The sequence below is a fragment of the Callospermophilus lateralis genome, chromosome 2 (assembly GCF_048772815.1).
Source record: "Callospermophilus lateralis isolate mCalLat2 chromosome 2, mCalLat2.hap1, whole genome shotgun sequence".
Classification (NCBI taxonomy): domain Eukaryota; kingdom Metazoa; phylum Chordata; class Mammalia; order Rodentia; family Sciuridae; genus Callospermophilus; species Callospermophilus lateralis.
In genome coordinates this window covers 202,010,995-202,025,898 of record NC_135306.1, presented here as the reverse complement: position 1 = coordinate 202,025,898, position 14,904 = coordinate 202,010,995, and the positions used below count along the sequence as shown (strand labels likewise).

The following is a 14,904-nucleotide window of genomic DNA, read 5'->3' as shown; positions in this document are numbered from 1 at the left end:
CGCCTCATCCGGCGCGACCCATGGACGCGGAGCCATCACTTCCGGGCGCGACATTTATTTGGGAGGCGGGGACGGGCAGCCTCAGAGCGGTAGGTACAGCGAGTAGTCCGACAGCGCCCAGCGGCGGGCCGGGCGGCCGGTGCGGCCGATCATGGGCAGCTTCTGCACATAGCGGGAGGCCGGGCTGGGCCCGTAGGGCGCGGGGAAGGCAGTCTGGAAGAGGCGCCCGCGGCAGCGCCGCCCGGCCTGCCGCCCGGCGATGATGAAACGGAAGTGGGGGGCGCCGCGCGGGGCAAAACGGCTCTTCTGGAAGACGTCGCGCGTGCCGGTGCCCGGGCCCTGCTGCCGGGGCGCTCCCCGCGCCCGGTGCACGCGCGGCAGCGGCCTGCCCTCAGAGGGCGCGGGCGCCGAGGCCGACGGGGGACCGCCGCCGCCCCGGGGGCTCTCGTCACCCTGTGGGCTGACCACAGCACTGGCCGTCAGCTGCGGCATTTTCCGCACTGAGTCCGGGGCGGTTGCCGGCTCTTTCTTCTCCCCGGGGGGCCTCGGGGCAGTGGGCGCAGGCTGGCCCGTGCCAAAGCGGATGGCCAAGCTGTCACCGAAGAAGGCGTAGAGCTCACGGTAGATGTCCGCCAGGGTCACTGAGGGAAAAGGGTCCTCAGGCCCCGCTCCCCCTGGTGGCAGCAAAAGACCAGACCCAAAGCTTGGCTCTGCACCGCCCCCGGAAGGAGACTCCTGAAGGAGAAGGCTGTCCCAAGGCAGGTCTTCCGAACGCCGGAACCCCCTGCCGCCTGGGCCACCCGCGCTGGGCTCGGCTGCTTGAGCCTTCATCTTCAGCAGGCGCTCTACAGCCACCTGTAAGAAGAAGGGACGAGGATGAGCCTAAGCCCATCAAGTACTCCAAAGTAAGCGTGCTGAGCTCATTCGGGGGAAGGAGGCTAGAAGGGGTTGATACTCACCAGAATGGCTCCATAAACTTTGTGTCCATCTGCTTTGACCTGAGCATTAGATACGGAATAATCATCCAGCACAGCCTGCAGGTTTGTCCAGTAAGTAGACAGGTGTGGGTACAGGACTCTTTCTACCGCCTGGAAAGAAGAAATGCAATAAGTCTCTTTGTAGTGTTGTTTATTGCCTCTCAGGTAACCCTTTTCCTGGGAAAGACCTGATTTTATCTGATTCTATTCAGGGCTCAATCCTCCTAAATTCTGATTGGGATATTCAGCCAACATTTATTTGGAACCTGCGTATATGCCCAAGGCTTTGTTAAGCAACGGTGATAAAGATAGAGTACAAAGTCAGACAATATGAAGTGACCCCACCATCCTGCTATATGTTTGCTGGAGGCTAAGCAAGCATATGTTAAAAATCCTTGCTAACAACACAGATTAACAGTTTGCAGACTAGTGAACACAATCATCAGGCAAGTACACTTCTCATTTAGATGTAAAGTGTAACTCAGTTCAGGCCATCTGCACAAAAAACACCAGAGAAACAGACTCTGATTATACAATTTTAAATCTTGTAATTAATTTGAGGGAAATGCAACTAAGACTTGGAGATGACATTTGTTGGATAAGGCAGATTTTAGTCACTCATGCACAGGATAAACTTTTGAAAATGTTGACAAAACTCAAATTCCTAGAAAAACTATTAACTTACTGCTGACTCACAAAGAAATAGGAAAGTTTAAATAATTGAAATAAGTTAAAAGTTACAAAGAAAACCATGCCAAAATTTACAAAGATTGAAAAAAGTGTTATCTCAATTTATAAAAACAAATATTTTAAAAATGTTATTTCCCTTCATTCTGCAAGGCCAATACAATCCTTATACTAAACCTAGACAGCACATGAGAGAAACATGATTGATTTAACTCAATATAAATACTTTTGCCAGGAATGGTGGCACACACCTGTAATCCCAGCAACTCAGAAGGCTGAGGCAGGATACCAAGTTCAAAGCCAGCAACTTAGTGAGGCCCTAAGCAACTGGGTGAGACCTTACCTCAAAATATAAAAAGAGCTGGAGATGTGGCTCAGTGTTTCAATCCTAGATAGATAATTTTAAAGTTTAGCAATCCCTGCAGTATAAAAATGCAGCATGGGCTGGGGTTGTGGCTCAGCAGTAGAGCACTCACCTAGCACATTCCAGACCCTAGGTTCAATTTCCTCAGCACCACATAAAAATAAAAAAATAATAATGTGTCCATCTACAACTAAAAATATATTTTTTAAAAAATGCAACATATTCCATTAGAAGCTTTGGGTTTCCTTTAAGACTATACCATGACCAAGTGGAGTTTATCCTAGAAATGTAATCATAATTTATCAGAAAATCCACGTGGTGTGGTGGTGTGAAACTATAGTCCCAGATGCTTAGGAAGATGAAGTGTGAGGATCACTTGAGCACAGGAATTCAGTGCCAGCCAACCTGAGCAATGTGGTGAGACACCATCTCAAAAATATAACAACAAAATTAAGAGTTTAGCACATTGGTGGAGCACCCGCCTAACATGCCTGATGCCCTGGGCTCCATCCCCAGCACTGGGAAAAAAAGAGAAAAAAAATCATTAATCACACTGGCAGATAAAAGCAGAAAAACCTTAGGATCATTTGAAAAAAAGCAGATAGAGCCAGGTGCAGTGAATCCTATAATCAGCTACTCAAGGGGCTGAGGCAGGAGGATCACAGGATCTCAGCAACTTATCAAGGAATTAAGCAACTCAGTGAGACCCTGTCTCTAAATAAAATACAAAAAAGGGCTGGGGATATGCCCCAGTGGTTAAGTGCCCCCGAGTTCAATCCCTGGTACTAAAAAAAAAAAAAAAAAAAAAGGAGGGGGACTGGGGTTGCGGTTCAGTGTTAAAAGGGCTTGCCCAGCATGTGAGACACTGGGTTCTATTCTCAGCACTGCATATAAATAAATGAATAAAATAAAGCCCATCAACAACTAAAAATACATATAAAAAATTTTAAAATTTTGGAGTTGTAGCTCAGTGGTAGAAATTGTCTAGTGTATGTGAGGCAATGGGTTCAATCCTCAGCACCACATAAAAATAAATAAATAAAAGTATTTGAAAATAAAAAAGCTGGGCACAGTGTGGCACACTTGTAATCTAACTAGGGAAGTTAAAGCAGGAGAATTGCAAGTTCAACTCCAACCTCAGCAACTAGTGAGAGCCTATCTCATTTAAAAACTTTTTTTAAAAAATGTCATTTTCTCACAGAAATAGTCAAATCAGAAAACTATCTGCATCTTTGAGGGATGATCCCAAGAACCCTCCACCACTGAGCTATATCCTCAACCTTTTTGTTATTTGTTTATATGTTTATTTATTTTGGTATTGGGGATTGAACCCAGAGCTGGTTTACCATTGAGCCATATCCCCAGCCCTTTTTATTTTGACATAAGGTCTCATTAGGTTGCTTAGGGCCTTACTGAATTGCTGAGCCTGTTCTCAAAGTCTGAATCCCCCTGCCTCAGCCTCCTGAGTTACTGGGATTATGGACAAGAAAGTTAACATTTTTAAACTGAAAAAAGAAATGCAGAAAAAGCATCCAATAAAAGCTCAATATAGGGCTGGGGATGTGGCTCAAGCGGTAGCGTGCTCGCCTGGCATGCGGGTGGCCCGGGTTCGATCCTCAGCACCACATACAAACAAAGATGTTGTATCCGCCGATAACTAAAAAATAAATATTAAAATTCTCTCTCTCTCTCTCCTCTCTCTTTAAAAAAAAATCAATATAATAAGAAAAATAAGAACATATAACAATTTTACTAACCTGAGAATTTGTAATACATATACACAGTACACATTACCCTAAGTGGGAAAGGTTATAAGCATTTTTTTTTTTTTTTTTTTATACTGGGGATTCAACCCAGGGGTACTTAAGTACTAACCACATCCACGGTCCTTTTTTGTATTTTATTTGGCGACAGGATCTAGATAAATTGTTGAGGCTGGCTTTGAATTCATGACCCTCCTGCCTCAGCCTCTCCAGCCGATAGGATTATAGGTGTGCACTACTCCACCTGGCTTGCACTTTTATTTAAGTTGTAGATTTAGAGACAGGGTCTCACTGAGTTGCTGAGCATTTCAGTTTTGCTGAGGCTGGCTTAGAACTCCTGATCCTCCTGTCTCAGCCTCCTGAGTCACTGGGATTACAGGCGTGCGCCACTGCACCCACCACTTTTTTTTTTAACCTGGTGCTGAGAATTGAATCCAGGGCTTTATACATGCTAGGCAAGCTCACTACTATCCAGTTACACACCCTAACACTTCTTTGAAAACTGGAAATGACAAAATTATTTTCATAAGGCAATACTAGTGATCCTTGCTGGATTAACACCCAAAGGTCAACTGCATCTCTGTATACCAACACCATGAAGACACCACTGTGGAAGCATCAAGAGCAGCAAGGATCTAAGAATAAATGTAATAAGGCTGGGGTGGTGGCTCATTTGTGGTAGAGCATTTACCTCACATGTGAGGCACTGGGTTCAATCCTAAACACCACATAAAAAGATACAGTTACTGGGTCCATCTACAACTAAAAATAATGTTTTAAAAAAAAGGAAATGTAGTAAAAGGGACTGGGAATGTGACTTAGTGGTGGAATACTTGCTGCCTAACAAGCTTATTTGATCCTAGCATGAAAAAAAATATATGTGTGTGGGAGTGAGTCTCCTTTGAGAAAATATGAAAGCATCTTAAAGACAAGACCTTAAAAAAGTGGAAATACATTTCCATGGTCAAGAAAACGATGTCGGGGCTGGGGATGTGGCTCAAGCGGTAGCGCACTTGCCTGGCATGCGTGCGGCCTGGGTTCGATCCTTAGCACCACATATAAAGATGTTGTGTCCACCGAAAACTAAAAAATAAATATTAAAAAATTCTCTCTCTATCATAAAAAATAAAGGCATGTACCACCACACCTTAAAAAAAAAAAAAAATGTCACTTTTCTCTAAAACTAATAGATTGTTTGATTCCAATAAAAATCTCCACAGCAGCAAACAGAATTATTCCAGGTACGCAAGAATGGCATAGCATAAAAACCTACTAATATACCTATTATTAACAAAATATTAACCTAATATTAACAGAACTAAAACACATAATCATTTGGTAATCTCTATAGAAATGTTATAAAGATTTGACAACATTCAATATCTATTCATGTTTCAAATAATATAAGAGAGAAATGGGAGGAATTTACAAAATGAGGTTATATAAACATCTGCCACAGAGGACTTTTGAAGGGATAAAACATTTATATACATAAAGTTAAACTAAGTCTGGCCTAAGGCAAGAACTCAATACATGGCAATAGCAAGCACATATCATTTTCATGATAAAAGACACACACCAGTACTATTTTTTTTTTCAACACATAGGGGAACTCTCATGGTTCTATAAGAAAGGCCAGGGTTCTCACCTTCCAGCCAAGAGCATGCAGCCCCACCACAGCCCCATAGTGAGAGCAGAGAGGCCGCACAGGGTCTGCTAGGACCTTCTGCAGGGAAAGCAGGATCTGCTGGTAGAGGCCACTTACAAGGTCCCCATGAGTCCTGTGAGAACAACATTCAGTCACAGAAAGAAATGAAGTGCAGCACTGTCCAACTGTCTCAAGATATGGCACACAAAGAGACTAGTGGAGCACCCGGGGGGCATCTAGGGTAAGTGGACAAGGTTGCGAGGGTGGGGAGTGGGGGTGGTGACTGGCTCAGGATCCAAGGTGACTGAAGGAACAATACCTCCATATATTTGTAACCCAGTTATAGAATCCCAGTGTGCCACAGCACACCAGCAAGGGAGCTCTAAAGAAAGACATTCCCATCCCCTAAGAGCCTCAAAGCCAGAGGCTTCACCCCACCTCCCTTCCCCAACCCACTTGAGTACAGCAATCCCACCCTTTGTCAAAGCCCAGTGGCTACCAGAAGATGTGGCTGAGCAGGAGGGCAGCCCCATCCCGCAGAGTCCAGTGGTCATTCAGGGGGTTGATGGAGGCAGCCAGTGGCTCCAAAACACAGTAAAGGACACTGCCCACCAGGGAGCGGACATAGGGCCCCAGGCAGAGGTGTGGGTTGCGAACCAGGCTCCGTGCTACCTGCAGCAGCCGGTGCAGCTGCTCCAAGTCATGGCTTACAGATTTTACCTGTTGATAGAAGAGGGTGGCTGAGAGGGACACAAGGGAGCAGGCAGGAGCCTTCTGGCAGCACCTTCAGTGAGCCCTCCACACTGCTGGGTCATCTCCCCGCCCACACTGATCACTTACCCCACTGACCACATAAACAAAGTAAGGCAGGAGTGCTGCAATTTTGGAGTTTGTCTGAAGGTCCTGCAAAGCGACCTGAAAGGAAGGGACCAGGATGCACTAGAACCACCACCCCAAGATTAAACTGCCATGGCTCTGGAGCATAGTTAAGCACCATCTTCATGTATTGCTGTGTTAATATTCAGACTCTTTGATCCAAGAATTCTGGTAATTTAACCTACAGAAACACACTATCATGCAGCCACATACAGTATTGTCTGTAATAATAAAAAAGTGAATAAAACCTAAATGTCCAACTTTTTTAACTAAGAAAACCAAGTTGTAAAACCAGATGTTTAATATAATGCCACTTAGGAATATACTAGAGTAACCATACTTTATACACCAGGGAAATATGTGAGTGGAGAAATAGAACACTCTGTCTTTATATGTACTTCTACAATAAACATGTACTGTTATTAGAGTGAGTAAAAGCATCTCAGTCCTGAACCTTTACCACCTGGACCCTCCAAACTCCTTTGGAGAAAGGACTTAAATCTAATAGCCATGAAAATAGACAACAGAAGAGTGAGAAAGGAGCTTAGTTCCCAAGCCCTACAGTCAGCCAACTACACTGAAAGACGAAAGGAAGAGGAACCAAGCTGTTTTGGTTTTTTTTCCCCTTTGCAGTGCTAGAATCAAACCCAGAGCCTCACACATGCCAGGCAAGCACTTTATAACTGAGCTACACCTTTAGCTATGAGCCAAGTTTTGAAGACAAGAATGAATGATAGCACTATTCCTAGTTTAGCAAAGGAAATATCTGTAGCCAGACACATGAAAACATGAAGGATATAAAACACTTCACATAAACTTGACGAGGCAGCCCACACCCATAATCCCAGCAACTCAGGAGGAAGAGGCAAGAGGATCACAGGCCAGCATCAGCAATTTAGTGTCAGGAGCACTCTGGAAATACATGCCTGCTGGGAGGCCGCCACATCATGTGACCAGCGTTTTCCTCTCCGGATTGGTTTGAGGCACTGTTGGTCACTTCCAGTGATTGGCCACTTTCTTTTTTTTTTTTTCAATACCTTTATTTTATTTATTTGTATTTATGTGGTGCTAAGGATGGAACCCAGTGCCTCATACGTGTTAGGCAAGCGCTCTACCAACTGAGCTACAATCCCAGCCCCATCTGGCCACTTTCAAGTGGATGTAGATGGTAGCCCCAATCTTTTGAGAGCAGTAAAAATGTTAACAAATGTGTCTTCGTGCGTAGACGTGCCTTCCTGCAGCCCCATGGGTTGAGCTACGCTCACCTGTTTCTTTGTGAAATTACCCCTTTGCCCTGTTTGGGATAGAATGTTCCAGTGGAAACGCCCTTTGTATGTCCTCTTCTTTTGCTCTGCCTTTGGGTGTGGCCTTCCTAGTTGTCAGTCAACCTGCTGACAGCAGACATCATAAAGCTAGACTCAGACCCCTGAAACCTGACCCTTGCCTCATTTGAATAGCTTCTCCTCAATAAAAGGAGTCAGCAAGCGCTCACTCTCTTTCGGCGGACCCTTAAGGTTAGAGGAACCATCCCAGGACCATAAAGAAAAAGGTATCTCTGTCTTTTGTGTAGTTATTTTGTGCAGCCCAGTCCCCTGGAGTACCCCTGAGTGTTTCAGTCGTAAGGAATGCGACATATGCCCTTAAGTTCCGAGCAAGAAATACTGAACAATTATTGTGGCCTGCAATAACTTGGGCTTTACTGCTGCTCAGGTAATGAGGCATCATTCTAGGAATAGGAATTACCCAGTGGGGCTGAGTTACACTCACCTGTTCCTTTGTAATCCTATCCCTTTGCTCTTTATGGGATAGAATGTTCCATGGAACCTCCCTTTGTATGTCCCCTATATAAAAATAAAGAATTCCAGTGGTTCTCTCTCTTTCCATGGACCCCTAAGGTCGGAGAGCCCTCCTGGATTTTGAAAAGGTACCTCTGTTTGTTTGTGTGCTTTCTTTGCCATTTTCTTAAGTTATTAAAATAGTCAGATTAGTGAACCCAGCATAGGTCACCAGCGAGGATAGATGGCGATAATCTAGTAAAACTCTGTCCCAAATAAAATGGGCTAGGGCTGGACGCAGTGGTAACCCTGTAATCCCAGTGGTCCGGGAGGCTGAGGCCTCAGCAACTCAGCCAGGCCCCATCTCTAAATTAAATATTTAAAGAGAGCTGGGGATGTGGCTGGTTAAGTGCCCCTGAGTTCAATCCCTAGTACCAAATTAATTAATTAATTAATTTTAAAAATGGGCTAGGGATGCAGATCAGTGGTAGAACACTTCTTAACATGCACAAGGCCCTGGGTTAAATCGCCAGTATGGAAAAAACTGAGCAAACCACCTTCTATCCACAGTCAGATGAGAACTCAGTCTCATCTGACTGTGCACAGAAGATGACAGATGACAGGTGTTCAGCAGGCCCTGTGGAGCCCAGAGGCATGGGATGGTATGAGGACCAGGGACTAAGTGCTGCAAAGCAGGTCTGGCCAGGCACACAATCCTGGCCTCTTCTATTTACTCTTCTCTTTTCCTGTCCAAATCCAGGCAAATAAAGGCTGCAATATGGATGCCTCACTTGTCCCCAAATCAACAGACACCACAAATAATGGGCTCTAGAATGAAGATGTCAGGGAGTCTCTCCAGGCCCCATCTAGCTAATCCTTCCCCAGGGAACAACAAAACCTGCTAAAGGATGAAGGGATTGGGAGTGACAGGAAGGCTGCCTCAGAGAACTATACCCACCCTGAGGACAACTTTCACCCACACTGCTCAGTTGGTCTCAAGAAGCCAGGAAATACGCAACTGAAATTATTTCATGAGATTTAAGAGTCTGAATTTGAGGGCTGGGGTTGTGGCTCAGTAGCCGAGTGTTTGCTTCACACATGTGAGGCACTGGGTTGGATCCTCAGCACCACATAAAAGTAAGTAAAATAAAAATATTGTGTCCACCAATAACTAAAAAATAAATATAGATAGGTAGATAGATGGATGAATAAGCCTGACTTTGAGCTCCAACTTGGAAACACTCACCTTCATCAGCTGTGGATCATCCCCTAGCACAGCCCGTGTCACTTGCTGATAGTACTTGAGCAGGTCATCCGTCAGTGAAGATACCGCACTGGGCACTACAAGGGGGTGGGCAGGAAGTGATTGGATGGAGAGCTCCCCTTCACCCACCACTGACACATCCCCAAGAAGCCCATTCAGACAGAAGAGCCACAGTGCAGACTTCAGCTGTGCTCAGCAGCCTGCTCCACCCTGGCCATGCAGGCACCACACACCTCAGTGTTCTGTCCGCTCTCTCCTAAGTGCTCTCTACCAGGCATTCCTGCTCAGTCCTCGAGCGCCACACTGATGAGTCTCAGGCTCTGAGGAGCTCTGTTCAGCATCTACTGAAGTGAGACACTTCACCCCAGAGACCCCAGCTTGTTGCCTAGATTTCTGTTCTGGCCTCCAACATACTGCATCTTGACTGGTTACGGGTCTGAGATCCTACTTCTAACTCAGCCCTCTGAGCAGGGATCAGTACCTGCTCAGAACACAGTGCAAGGTAGGCACCACGAAATGCTTCTCAGATGCAGATACAGGCACAGAGGCCCTACCCTCAGCATCTAAGAGAAGAAAGTTTTTATACCTTACCTGATCCTTGAGGTGCCAGGTTCCCTTTGCCGTCCAGATAGGAAACATGAACTAGAACCAGGTCAGAGAGAGATGTCAGGCTGGGATTTTCCCCCTCATCACAACTCCTACATCTCCAAATTCTACCCCATCCACCAGTCAGTTCAACACCACTGCTGACCACCCACCTGCTGTCCCCACCCCATGCAGGACCCCAGCAGCCACCTCTGACAGCTGTCTCAGCACAGCCTTTGGGGATGTTGGTAGCCAGGGCCAGCTCCACCAGGTTCACCTCTCGGTCCTCAGGAAAGTAGAGTTCACCCTCCCTGGCAGGGCGCAGAGGCAATGCCTCCTGAGACCCATAACCACACACAGCCTAAGGAAAGGGGATTAGAGAGCAGCCTGAATCTAGGGAGGAAACAGGTACCATGAAGGGGCACTACTGCTAAAGACAGAGAACCTGTGTCTGAGAGAAGTCTAGAGGGTCCCAAGAGAAGCAGAGGAAATCTGGGGCTCAGAGTCACTGCTTGGAATTTGGCTGGAGCATCCATGGCTTGCTGGGTCAAGGGGTAAATAAGCCCCCTCCTCACAGAACTGTAGAGGTTTTGAGCCCCACCCCTAAACTCCTGGGCCTCTCATTTGCACTTACCCAACTCTGAACACTCAGTACTCTCTCCTAGTCACACTAATCTCTCAACACCCTGCCCCAGAACAATATACAAAAACATGCTAACACCACACAAATGCTCAGTTCCTCCTTTACCCAGCATGCCTGTTTTTCTTCAGTATTACATTAAACCAGGTTCAAGTTCTTTGCCCTCTATAAGGCTTAGTTCATGCCCCATCTCTTCCAAGAAGCCTTCCCTACCCTCGAGGTCCCCAGTGATCTCCTCTCTACTCTGTTCAGAACTCATACTACTATGGTCTGGAACCAGCACCTGGCATTTGTCCTGTTGTGGCCATGTTTGGTCTTCATGTCTCATCATATCATTAACCCTGAGCTGAACATGGAGGTGAGTTCATGCTCATGCTACCTGAGCCCTCTGTAGCCTGCACCCCTCTCACCTCCACACTGCTCCACCTGAGGGCCCTGTTGAAATCCTCAACGGTCAGCTTCCTCCGTTTTGTGTGCTTCATAAACTGAGAACTGTTCTGGGAGGGCAGAAACAGAAGCCAGAGTCAGGAGACAGGGAGGAGGCGGTGTGGAAACCCCCAAGCGAAATGGACTACACTGGGGAAGAGGCAAAGGAGACATCACACCAGTGATCAGAGTCTGCATTCCAGCCCAATTCCTACACAACAATCCATCTGGTGTCACATCTCACATGCAGAATGTGACAATATAGCCACTCTGCCTGTGGGGCTGTTATGAGAAGTACTAGAAAACGCCTGAAGAGCATTTCATATGCTGGCAGCCTGGCTGGCTAGATGCAAGCTCTGACAAGGGCAAGGACTACCTCAGAGCCTCAAAGCACAGGGAGGTGCCCAACATGCACGTGCTAAGTAAATCAGAGTAGGAACAGGTGAGGAAAGGAACAAGGACAGCAGGGGATTGGGTACTGAAGGAGGTACCTGTGTGGCTTCTCTGAGACGGTAGCACACATCCTCAGCGAGAAGGGCTGCCACTTCGTCACTCAACTCCAGTCCTGTACTCTCTGCCATGAGGCGGACTGACTCCCGAGGGATCTCCACAAATCGCCGCTCTTCTCGCTCTGACATGGCCCCAGTGGAGCTGGGAGTAAAGACGGAAGATTTTAAATGCTGCCCCCAGTATGCCTGAGAATCTAGGAGGACAAGTCAAGACCTCTCAACCAGTCTTGCTGCTCTTGCACCACAATCCCTGAAGAGGAAGCTCAGAATACCCAGATGAGGAAAATGAGTTTTAGGGAAGAAAATAGGCAGGTCAGTGAGCAGACAATAGGGAAGCTAGGGAAAGTGCCTGCCCTTTGGGTTCACAGAATTGTGCTCTGCCATTTACTATGTGAACCTGGCTAGGACCTTCATCAGTCCAAGCACTGGTATTCCAAATAGGGCAATAATCTCTGCCCTAACTTACTGTGCCCTAACTTACTGTGAAGATAAAATGAGATGATATCTGAGAAAATCAGGAACTAGAACACAACTCCAGGGCTGCAGGTGTAATTTAGTGGTAGAATGCCTGCTTAGCATGTAAAAGGCCCTGTTTCCACCCCTATACACACACAAAAGAACAAAAGAACCACCACCACAAAGGGAACACTACACCAATGAACAATGTCATCATTATTAACTACAAAAAAAAGCTCATGTCCTCTTTTCATTCTTACTACACCCACCATCAACTAAATTTTTATGAAAAGACGTTAATCCTCACACTGCATTGCTAAAATATATCTCTAATGTTCCTCCATTGCTTATGAAAAAAGACCAAACTTCCTGGTTTGGCATATTACTTTTGGTCCCAAATCCCCACATCTGTTCACATTGATCCCTCCTCTAGTAAACCAGGCTAGTATCTTTCCACCTTGCCTCAGGCCCTTCTACCAGGCCTTTGCTCATACTGACTTCCCTCCCTCTCCTCTTGGTAAGACAAACCCAGTCTCTGGGATCTTCGGTACCATATGACATCTGGGCCAGGCCAGCCAGGCTTTTAGAAGTTGGGCTTTTTGCCCATGTGTCTGGTCTTCCCCCATTTTGGCTGCAAGGTTAGATGCAAGAACCTGTTGTGTTCACAGGATATGGCAGAATAAGAACCTAACAAAAACAGACATGAGGGCTCACTCCGACAATACACACTGCAGCTGGAAGGTAGACCCACACACAATTCAAAGTGAGACAACAGTACCTCAGGCAGTAAAGCCTGGTTCCAAGGTGACCCACCCAGACACTGCTCCCACTACTCTCTGGTTCTCTTTTTATATTTTTATTTTTTTGTTGTTGTTGATTTACCTTTATTTATTTATATGTGGTGCTGAGAATCGAACCCAGTGCCTCACACATGCTAGGCAAGTGCTCTACCACTGAACCACAACCCCAGCCCCAAGACTCTTGTTCTTTATCCCTAAGTGCAATGAGCTTCCTACTTGGCTTCCATAGCTCTCTTCTTGATGGCTCTCAATTGCTTTTGAAATAAAGAAAATATCTGGGGCTGGGGATGTGGCTCAAGCAGAAGTGCGCTCGTCCGCCGAAAACTAAAAAATAAATATAAAAAAATTCTCTCTCTCTCTCCCCCCCTTACTCTCTCTTTAAAAAAAAAAAAAAAAAAAAGAAAAAGAAAATATCTGGCCCATGCCCCAGAGTCTGCATATACCTGCCTACACTTATTCAAGTTTTCTCTTTTGTATTCTTCATTCCCACCCATATCCCCCTTTTACTTCCTCAAAACATTTTATTTCAGGACCTCTGAATGTTATTCTGCTTTGAAGTCTCCTCTCTTCCACCCTGACCTCTTTGTCTAGTGAACTCCTACTCATTCCTTTAGATCTTAGTTCAAATGTTACTTTCTCCAGGAAGTTTTCCCAGATTCCCTACATGTTCCTGTACTCTGTCTTCAAGACAGTTATAAAAGTTTGTAGAAGCCAGGTATGGTAACTCATGCCTGTAATCTCAAACCCTGTCTCTAACTTAAAAATAAAAAGGGCTGGGGACAGGGCTGGGGCTGGGGCTGTGGTTCATCTCATTGGCAGAGCACTTACTTGCCTGGCACAAGTGAGGCACTAGGTTCGATCCTTAGCACCACATAAAAATAAACAAAATAAAGATATTAAAAAAAAAAAAAAAAAAAGGCTGGGGACATGGCTCAGTGGTTATGCACCTTGAGTTCAACCCAGGCACCCCCCGCCCCTTCCAAAAAAAGTTTGTAGACATTTGTGTGACTTTTAATTAACACCTACCTACCCACTAAACTATGTAAGCTCCATGGCAGCCAGGACCATGTCTGTTTGCTCACCTTTGCATCCCAAGTATCCAGCAATGTCACCACATACTAGGCCTTCAATAAACACTTGCTGAAAGAAGGAAGAAAGAATGGCTATTTTACTAAGCACATAAATTGCCTGAAGCACTGAGTAAACACTATGTATGGATTACCTTATTGGATCCTTCTTGACAATGACATACATGTTATATATGTTGTTATCTCACAGCCAAGGTGATCAAACCTGAGAGAGTTTAACATTACAGGGCTTACCCAAGATGATCCAGTGACGGCTAGCTAGTAGGTAGCAAGGATTCACACCCTTTTTCCTAATCATTCCACAACACTGCACTCAGATGCTGCCAGCTTGTGTGGGGAAGAAAACCCAGATTCGCAACCCAAAGAAACTGGTGTTGGAGACCCACCACTCGGCGACCCTCGATCCTCCAATCAGTTTCCACATCTGTAAAATGGGAGCACTGAGCCTTGCCTTGCCGGCCTTTCCCTATTATAGGTCCCTATTGGGACCCCCTAAGATCTGGCCTGTGACCATGGTCTTTCGCTCCTCAGCCTCCTCTCCTGCCCATCCCCAGCCATTAGTTACTCTGGTAGGAGGCGGGGACACTGACCTCCACGTTGCAGCCGATATCCGTCCTCCCACCTAGCCCTGCTCACCCCAGGCACTGAGGGCTTGGGGTGGGGTAGGAGGTCAAGGTTCACGAACTTGGATCACGTGTAGAGGGAAGTGGGCGGGCCCCAGCACCTGTAGGGAGCAGCCCGCGGAGCGACGGGGAGCCCTTGGACTCGGCCAGGCCAGCTCACCTGAGAGCTTCGCGTGCCGAAGGCAGCTACCGAGGCGTGGGCTGTGGCGGCAGCTCCCACTCACCCGGCTCGCACTAATTCCCTCTCTCCGCGCCCCGGCACCACCCTCCACGAGCCCAGCCAATCGCCGGCCGTCTGGAGAAGTTCCCGCCCTCCAAGAGCCTTCCCGCCACGTGATTAGCCTGTGAGGAAGCGCGGCGCGGACGCTGGGCGCCGGAGATCACGTGATGCTGAAGGCTCCAGCTTCTTAAAGCAACAGCTCT

The 14,904-nt window shown here is 46.5% G+C and overlaps 1 protein-coding gene across 7 annotated transcripts; it reads right to left on the bottom strand.

Annotated features, from left to right (window-relative positions):
* Window positions 1–49: 49 nt before the first annotated feature.
* Window positions 50–14,757, bottom strand: Taf6l (TATA-box binding protein associated factor 6 like). 7 transcript variants are annotated; one of them, XM_076847377.2, is made up of 13 exons: window positions 14,642–14,757; window positions 14,093–14,282; window positions 13,853–13,910; window positions 11,497–11,656; window positions 10,990–11,076; window positions 10,150–10,300; window positions 9,946–9,996; window positions 9,337–9,431; window positions 6,280–6,354; window positions 5,939–6,159; window positions 5,440–5,572; window positions 960–1,088; window positions 50–855 (listed from the first exon to the last, which is right to left on the bottom strand). In XM_076847377.2, exons 3-13 carry the CDS (start codon window positions 13,858–13,860, stop codon window positions 82–84), a joined length of 1,884 nt encoding a protein of 627 aa, XP_076703492.1. In that variant the 5' UTR covers window positions 13,861–13,910; window positions 14,093–14,282; window positions 14,642–14,757; the 3' UTR covers window positions 50–81. The 7 variants fall into 7 exon arrangements, with proteins under 7 accessions (XP_076703492.1, XP_076703491.1, XP_076703490.1 ...); XM_076847376.2 differs by lacking the exon at window positions 14,642–14,757 and adding an exon at window positions 14,449–14,631; XM_076847375.2 differs by lacking the exons at window positions 14,093–14,282; window positions 14,642–14,757 and adding exons at window positions 13,993–14,063; window positions 14,449–14,631.
* Window positions 14,758–14,904: the final 147 nt, after the last annotated feature.